Source organism: Tupaia chinensis, unplaced genomic scaffold (assembly GCF_000334495.1).
Source record: "Tupaia chinensis unplaced genomic scaffold, TupChi_1.0 Scaffold000024_1, whole genome shotgun sequence".
Taxonomy (NCBI): domain Eukaryota; kingdom Metazoa; phylum Chordata; class Mammalia; order Scandentia; family Tupaiidae; genus Tupaia; species Tupaia belangeri.
The window spans coordinates 941,833-949,590 of NW_006159454.1; the positions used below are offsets into that span (position 1 = coordinate 941,833).

Below are 7,758 nucleotides of genomic sequence, written 5' to 3' on the forward strand. Positions count from 1 at the left end.
GATAGTTTTTTTTTTTTTTTTTTTTTTGCTATAGGGCACATGCACTAGCCAGAAAGACAGAGAGAGAAAAAGAGAGAGAGGGGAAAAGAGGAAAAATGAGAAAGGGAGCCGCCAGGTCCAGGACTCAAACTGTGGTCAGCCGTGTGGCAGTCCAGTGCCCTAACCACTACGCCACCTTCTGGCTCCAATCTCAAGCTCCTTTTGCAGGAAAGACCTGGGGCAGAGGAGGGAGTGGTCCTTGAACCTGCTGAGGCTGGAGGGTGAGTGAGGGAGAGGTCTCCCTGCCTCGGCTAGATTGACTGAGCTTGACAGTGACCTGCAGAGGAGCGGACTTAAAATAATAATAATATAAAGATTTTTATATTTAAAATATAAAGGGTCCTGCCTGGACCCTCTACTGAAGCTGGATGGACCCTTGGGGCCGGGACCAGGGCGGCACCCACTCCTTGGTCCTAGGCAGCTCAGATGTCCAGGAACAGGACGGCCCGAGTCCCAGCATAAGAGCCATCACGGCTTGGTGTGCCAAGTGTCCCCAGCTGCGGCCCCTCCTGCCCAGCTGGCCCATCCTGGCTCCCAAGGCAGACCCCATGGCCTCAGCGGCTTGTGGGGGGCCCCAGGTCGCCCCTCCTGACAGGAAGCCTGGCTCGTGTCCCTCCACCCACACCTCCACCGTGAAGCCTGCTCCCTCGGTGCAGCACCTTCAGCTTCTGGGCAGCTCCAGCCCCTGCCTGCCAGAGTCACCCCCAGGCTTCCCCTGCCCCCACCTAGTGGCCCCGGAGAGGGTGCTCTCTGGGCTCCAAGCTCCAGGAAAGCGGGGGGTAGGGAGAGAACGCAGAGCCACCATCTGGCTGTGAAGACAAGATTCAGGCACGGAAGGATTCATTCGAGAACAAGCACGACAGCCTATACTTAGGGAGGAGGCGCTCCCGGGAGCTGTGAGCAGTCACGTGGCTTGGGAGGGGAATGCAGGTGGGTGAGTCATGGGACTGGGGGGTCAGGACCAGGCCCTCCCATTCCGGGTCCGTTCCCCCACTTCTCCAAGGATCCCCCCCTCTCTGCCTCCTGTCTGTGACACAGAAAAGGCAGCATGGGGGCTCGCGGGTGGCGTGGTGCTTGGGGCTCTGGACTCCCAGGTGGCCGATCAACTGCTGTTCGAGTCTCAGACCTGGTGGCTTGTTTTCTTACTTACCCTTTCTTTCTGTCTCCCTCTCTGATCAAATTTTAAAAATAATAACAAATAGAATAAATAATAATTATTATTTGTGAGAGGTTTTTGCTATAGGGTGCATGCACTCACCAGAAAGACAGAGAGAGACAGAGAGACAGAAAACGAGAAATCACCCCCCAGGGGGGATGGCCACATTCTCCTCTCCAGATCTTGGGCACGCAAGCACACATGCCCCGTGGAGTTTAAGCCACCGGGTCCAGGACTTGAACTATGGTTGACTACATGGGAGTCCAGCTACATAGCTATTACGCCAACTGCTGGTCCCTAAAGAAATAATTCTTTAAAAGGAAGAGGCAGTGGGGGCTAGGGGACATGGGAGACCACAGCCTTGGGCAGCGGAGGGGAACTGAAGGCTCTCCAGGTGATTTGAGAACAACTGGGAGAAATTAGGCAGACGAAGGGGCAGTAGGTGGTGTGGAAGTTAAGGCGCTGGACTCCCGCATAGCCGACCGCGGTTTGAATCTAGGACCCAGCATCTTGAAAATCATGCCAGGAGTGCATGCAAGAATGTGTCCAAATTCCTGAGAGGAGAATGGAGAAGAAACTGCGGTGAGGCCATCCCCCTGGGGGGCAGGGGTTCTCACTTTCCCTCTCTCTTTCACCCTGGGGTGGAGGGGTTCTCACTTTCCCTCTCTTTCCCCCTGGCAAGTGCTTGTGCCCTATGACAAAAACCTTAAATAAAAATAAATTGGGCAGATCAGAGTGCCACAGGGAGCGGAGGTCCACATGCAGACAGGAGCTGGTTTTCGGGGTTACCCTGGGTGAGTTAGCCTCTTGGTGTGGGCCTTCCTCGGGTGTGGGGGAGTCCTGGACAGCGTGTCAGGGCCGTGGCTCTGCAGCGTGTGGGGGCAGCTCTGCTGTCGTCCTGGTCCCGTGAGGCCTAGCTCAGCTGGGAGCAGAGGGCTTCTGGCGCTGGGACTACTTTTTCCAGCCAGTGCTAGAGAACAGGGGACCCAGCAAGCCCAACTTTCCAAGGTTCAGACCCCATGGCCCTGCGGAACTAAACCCCGTGGGTTAAGCCGGGTCCCGCCTTGTCTTAGGCAGTGCCTTGGGGGCCAGCTCTGTGGGCTGCCTGCTTGCCCCTCCTTCTGGTGCTTGGGGCAGTGCATCCGCTAAAGGACTGGATGGTGTAGCCCCAGGGCTGGCTACCTGTTTCCTGGACTTGAAATAATAGGATCCAGAGCCCAGAAAGCCCCGAGATGCTCTGAAGTGGGTCTCATGAGAGGTGTCTGGGGCCAGCAGATGGCACACACATCGCTGGACTCCTGCATGGTTGACTGTGGTTCGAATCCCGGACCCGGCGCTTGAAAATCCCATCAGGCGCTTGTGCATGTGTGCCCAAGATCCCAGGAGGAGAATGGAGAAGGGATTACAACGTGGCCATGCCCCCGGGAGTGACTTCTCATTTTCCCTCTCACTGTCTGTCTCCCCCTTCCCATCCCCATGCACATGCGCCCTATGGCAAAAGTCTCTCTCTCTGCAGGAGCAGCTCTGCCTAGCCTTGACCCACACAGGGAGGGGCCACCAGGGCACTTCAGGCCTCTGGCTGCAACAACGGGCCACCAGATGGCGCTGTCGTTCCCCAATGTCTCTGGCTGCTGCTGGGGGTGGGGTCTGAGGGTCAGGATGAAAACCAGACCTGGCTGGCAGGGTAGAGGGGCCCAGGGGCTGCAGGGCTCTGCCCAGAACTCCGCCCTCGGTGCAGGGACAGTCGAAAGGACACACCCTGCCGTCCCAGGGACCAGGATTCAGAGGTGGGAAGAGAGAGCAGGACACTGCGACCAGTTCCAGAGTTTGTGGTTTATTGACACTTCTGTGGGTCCCTGGGAGACCCCCAATAGGCCCCTTTATCTTGAGACTTGTCCCCAAAGGCAGGGGGAAGTCATTCCGTCTTGGAACAAGACTCCTCGCACATGGGAACACACCCCCAGGAAGCCCACCGAGAGGTGCAGATAAACCTTCGGCAAGACCCGCACGGCACGTGAATGGCGAAGCTCGGCGAGTTTGGCAAAGCTGTGGGGCCTTGGCGAGAAGCTCGGGACTCTGAGGAGGAGAATGGAGAAGGGATTACAACGTGGCCATGCCCCCGGGAGTGACTTCTCATTTTCCCTCTCACTGTCTGTCTCCCCCTTCCCATCCCCATGCACATGCGCCCTATGGCAAAAGTCTCTCTCTCTGCAGGAGCAGCTCTGCCTAGCCTTGACCCACACAGGGAGGGGCCACCAGGGCACTTCAGGCCTCTGGCTGCAACAACGGGCCACCAGATGGCGCTGTCGTTCCCCAATGTCTCTGGCTGCTGCTGGGGGTGGGGTCTGAGGGTCAGGATGAAAACCAGACCTGGCTGGCAGGGTAGAGGGGCCCAGGGGCTGCAGGGCTCTGCCCAGAACTCCGCCCTCGGTGCAGGGACAGTCGAAAGGACACACCCTGCCGTCCCAGGGACCAGGATTCAGAGGTGGGAAGAGAGAGCAGGACACTGCGACCAGTTCCAGAGTTTGTGGTTTATTGACACTTCTGTGGGTCCCTGGGAGACCCCCAATAGGCCCCTTTATCTTGAGACTTGTCCCCAAAGGCAGGGGGAAGTCATTCCGTCTTGGAACAAGACTCCTCGCACATGGGAACACACCCCCAGGAAGCCCACCGAGAGGTGCAGATAAACCTTCGGCAAGACCCGCACGGCACGTGAATGGCGAAGCTCGGCGAGTTTGGCAAAGCTGTGGGGCCTTGGCGAGAAGCTCGGGACTCTGGAGCCAGAAACCAAACCCCACAAACGCCTATTTTATGCAAAGCCCACTTGACCTCCGTGTAGCTTGCCTGGTGGCCAGGCCTAGGCCAGGGCTGACCTCTCAGCCCTGGGAATACTGAAGTAGCCGTAGCCGGTCACCCATACCCGAGCTCAAGGCCACAGTTGGGGGTGGGGGAGGGTTGGGAGGAGGCCCAAGGACATGCTGGCCACAGGAAGGGCAGGGGCTGGCCCAAGGCCGACTGTAGTGCTTCTCCCGTGGACTTGAGACCCTGCCCCTGCACCCCACACTGAGCTCCCTCTCTGGGTTCCGAGGACGGGCAGGGTCTGCCTTCAGGACTCCTGGTGATTGGGGAGCCTGGCTGTGCCCTCCTGCCCCTCCTCCCCAGGCCACCCCTGCAAACCTCGGCTGGAAACCAGCTACACTGGCAAGGCAGAGACCCGTCTCCCCAGTGTGTCTGCCACGGACGGTGCTGGCGTCTGCAGTGAGTCTTTGCCAACCCACTCCAAGTCAAGAATAGACACTAATAATACTTAATCACCTCTCCCTGCCGACGGTGGGGAGGGCCCCCGCGTGCTGGCGGCATCTCCCCAGGATGCACCAGGCTCACCTCGAGTAGCCCCTGCAGAATTCCAGGCCGGAGCCGCTGCGGACTCAGGAGGGAAACTGAGGCCTGGAGTTTGTGTAACGCCTTGCTCAGCTCACGTGGGGAGCGAGCGGCATGGTTGGGATTTGAGAAGAGGACTGACAGTCCCAGACCACAGTCCCTGGCTAGGGGACCTCTTGCGACTATGGCCTGAAGAGGGGATGGCCCGGGAGTCAGGACAGCTGGTGGCTCCCAGTCCAGCCTCTGTCAAGACGGAAGGCAGCAGCTCTAACGCTGCCCCAGGAGGCGGGGACTTGGGCCGGGCATGGTACAGCTGTTCTGGCTGCAGCCCCGCTCAGGGTGGGGCACGCAGACAACCCCAGGGAAGGGGCTTCCCTGTAGGTTGAGGCTGCAAGGAGAAGGTCTTGTAGCGACTTGGGCCAGGATAAGAATTGGACCACCAGATGGGGTGACCCAAACCCTTCTGGGGTAAAACTCCACGCTTTTGCAACGAAGGGAACAAAGTTAGCAAAGAAAAGGCAGAGACCAGACCCACGGGCAAGAGGCCCTGCTTACGGCCCCAGACGACAGTGGGGCCTTCCAGGGAGGCTGAGCAACACCCGGGCCCTGTTGGTGGCTGTCCATTCACCCATGACCGTGACTGTGTTTAAGCTGCTTTTTACCAGGAGACCTCAAGTGAGGCTCTGACCACAGGCCTCAATGTCCCCACCTGCCGTGGGATGGGCTGAGTGCTGACTGCAGGCGGAAGCCCCTTGGCTGAAGCCAGCGCTGTCATTTTTCTCTGAATGGCGGACTTGCCTCACCTCGGGAGGGGCAGGCTCTCTCGCACGGGCCCCTTCTGCAGGTTTAAGAAGGGCAGAGACGCTCTGCGACCCTGCTGTCTGCAGGTGGACCCTGAGCACACCCGCAGGGCCCTCACAGCCAGGCGGCCTCTGATTCTTGGTGGCATCCCTCCTGTCTCCGGGCTTGCCAGAGACCCACAGGCGGCCTCTGGGCTTGCCAGGCTTGTCTTTCCCAATGAAACCAATCTGATTACAGACACATCAATCATTCTGGACTGTTCTGATCCAACAGCAACAGGGTCTCTCTGCCTGGGACCCAGCCAGAGATTCAAGTAGCAAGACCAGAAGGTGGCCGGTCACCCTGGACCCCCAGAGCCCTGAGGGCTAGGCCCAGACAGTGCCACAGATGGCCTGACTCCTGCCAACCACCTTGGGGAGGGTCTTGGGGGTGCTTAGTGTCACAGAGAGGCAGAAAGCGCTCTTCCAGAACAATTTCTAGCCCACACCATGCCTCCCCAGCAAAACGAATCCCGCTTCTGTAAAAACTTCACTATGCCTCTCAGAACCATCAGACAGCAGCGGCTCCGGCCGCCTCTGAAGCTGTTTAAGGCACTTGCGTGGCTTTAGCAACACCACCTGGAAAAAGTTCTGTTTCAATCCTGATTTAGAAAAGAAATTCAATAATACTGCAAAAAAAAAAAAAAAAAAGGCTTCCAGAAAAAGTTAGGGGGAAAAAAAAAGTAAATACATTTTCTAAGGAATAAAATAAACACTAAGCTCTGCTTAAATTATATGACACGATTGGGATATCTTGGCACTGATAAGACAAAGCTAGAACCTGAAATACTGCTTCTGGATACGACGTTTCCCTGGGAAAATAATACCAAACCCCCAAACTGCACGGCTGCATCTGAGTTTCACCTTCCCAGGGTACGCGAGGGAAGACAGGGCGGGAAGGCCCTGGTGGGACCGGAACGTACCGGGCTGACGTGGAACGGCTGGTGGCCGCCGCGGATCAGACCACTGGGGCTCTCTTCTTTGGGAAGCCAGCGTGGCCAACCAGGACCCCCCCAGACCTGTCTGTCAATATGATCTCCCCAGCCACGGCACACCCACTGCAGCAGCGACGGAAAACTTGGGCTAGACACCTGCCTGCTGGGCCTGACCTCAAGGTGCCCTTGAAGGCATCAGGGCTCCGGGGTCTGCCTGTGGGTCCCACACACGGTGTCGTTGGTTGGCTGCCACCAGGTGCCTGCGGCCTCCAGTCCCACCCCTGCCCTGATGGGAGCTGGGAGCAAGCCGGTCCGTCTCCTGCGCCATCTTTTCTTGGGCGAGGACATTCTTCTAAGTGTCCCTGATGCAGTTCTGGAGCCCCCAGGGCAGGCCACAGCTTGAGCGGCTGGGGGTTCAGGGGCAGCGCTCCAGGTGCACGTGAGAGCGGGTGCCCCCTGCCGACCATCGGATCCTAGGCCTCTGAGGGGGTGGAGGCTGGGTGGGCACCCAGGACCACCTAGCTCCTCTGTGGAGCATTGGTCTCAGGCTCTGAGAGGCCAGAGGGCAAGTCCTGGCTTCTCACTCCTGCCCGGGTGTCCCCTGCCCCCTGGCCCCCACCCTCCAGCAGCTCTTGGGGGTCCCTGAGGAAGACCACCATGACTGTGATGTTGTCGTGGGAGCCCCGGTCCCGGGCCTCGGCCACTAGTTCCTCGGCCACGTGGAGCCCGCTGCCCTGCTGCCGGACCAGGTGGCTCTGGACCAGGCCGGAGACTTCCTGGTGGGAGACAACATCGAAGAAGCCATCGCAGGCCAGCAGTAGGTAGTCCTCGGAGCCCGTCAGCTCCCGCGAGGCCGCGTCTGCCTCCCCAGACACATACGGCTTCTGGAAGATGTCGCCTGGGCCCGGGAGAGAGAAGCCTTGGTCAGACAACCATGCTGCCCACTGCTTCATCCCCACCCGTCCTGGTCACCACGACCCCCAGTGCCTTGTGGGTAAGGAGGCCGACCTGTCCTCACTGGGTGGCTGCTCCCTCCTGGAGAACTGCCTGGTGTTTCTCACTCTCCTTGAAGCCTGTCCCCTCCCGGGTCCACGGGGATACGGGTCTCATCCAATCCTTATCCACCCCACCCCACCTGCCTCCCCACCCTTGTGTACCCAGAGATATGGCAGCAGATAAGCACAGAGAGGGGCTCTAAATCAGGTGCTATGGGCCAGCCCCATGGTCTAGAGGTTAAGGGAGCTAGATCCCACGTGGCCAATCACGGTTTGAATCCCAGACCATGGTGCCTTGAAAAACACGCCAGGTGCACGTGTATGCGTACCCCAAATCTTTTTTTTTTTTGGAGAGATTTTCGCTGTAGGGCACGTGCACTCGCCAGACAGACAGAGAGAGACAGAGAGACAGA

At 58.6% G+C, this 7,758-nt stretch overlaps 1 protein-coding gene across 1 annotated transcript in view; it reads right to left on the reverse strand.

The window, feature by feature from the left end:
- Positions 1 to 3,711: 3,711 nt before the first annotated feature.
- The window catches only part of PPM1F (protein phosphatase, Mg2+/Mn2+ dependent 1F), a 41,144-nt gene continuing 37,097 nt past the window's right edge, over positions 3,712 to 7,758 (reverse strand). Inside the window, exon 8 of the mRNA XM_006140197.3 lies at positions 3,712 to 7,248. Within this exon, the coding sequence (XP_006140259.1) occupies positions 6,869 to 7,248 (380 nt within the window). The 3' untranslated portion in view covers positions 3,712 to 6,868. The remainder of the gene's footprint in view (positions 7,249 to 7,758) is intronic.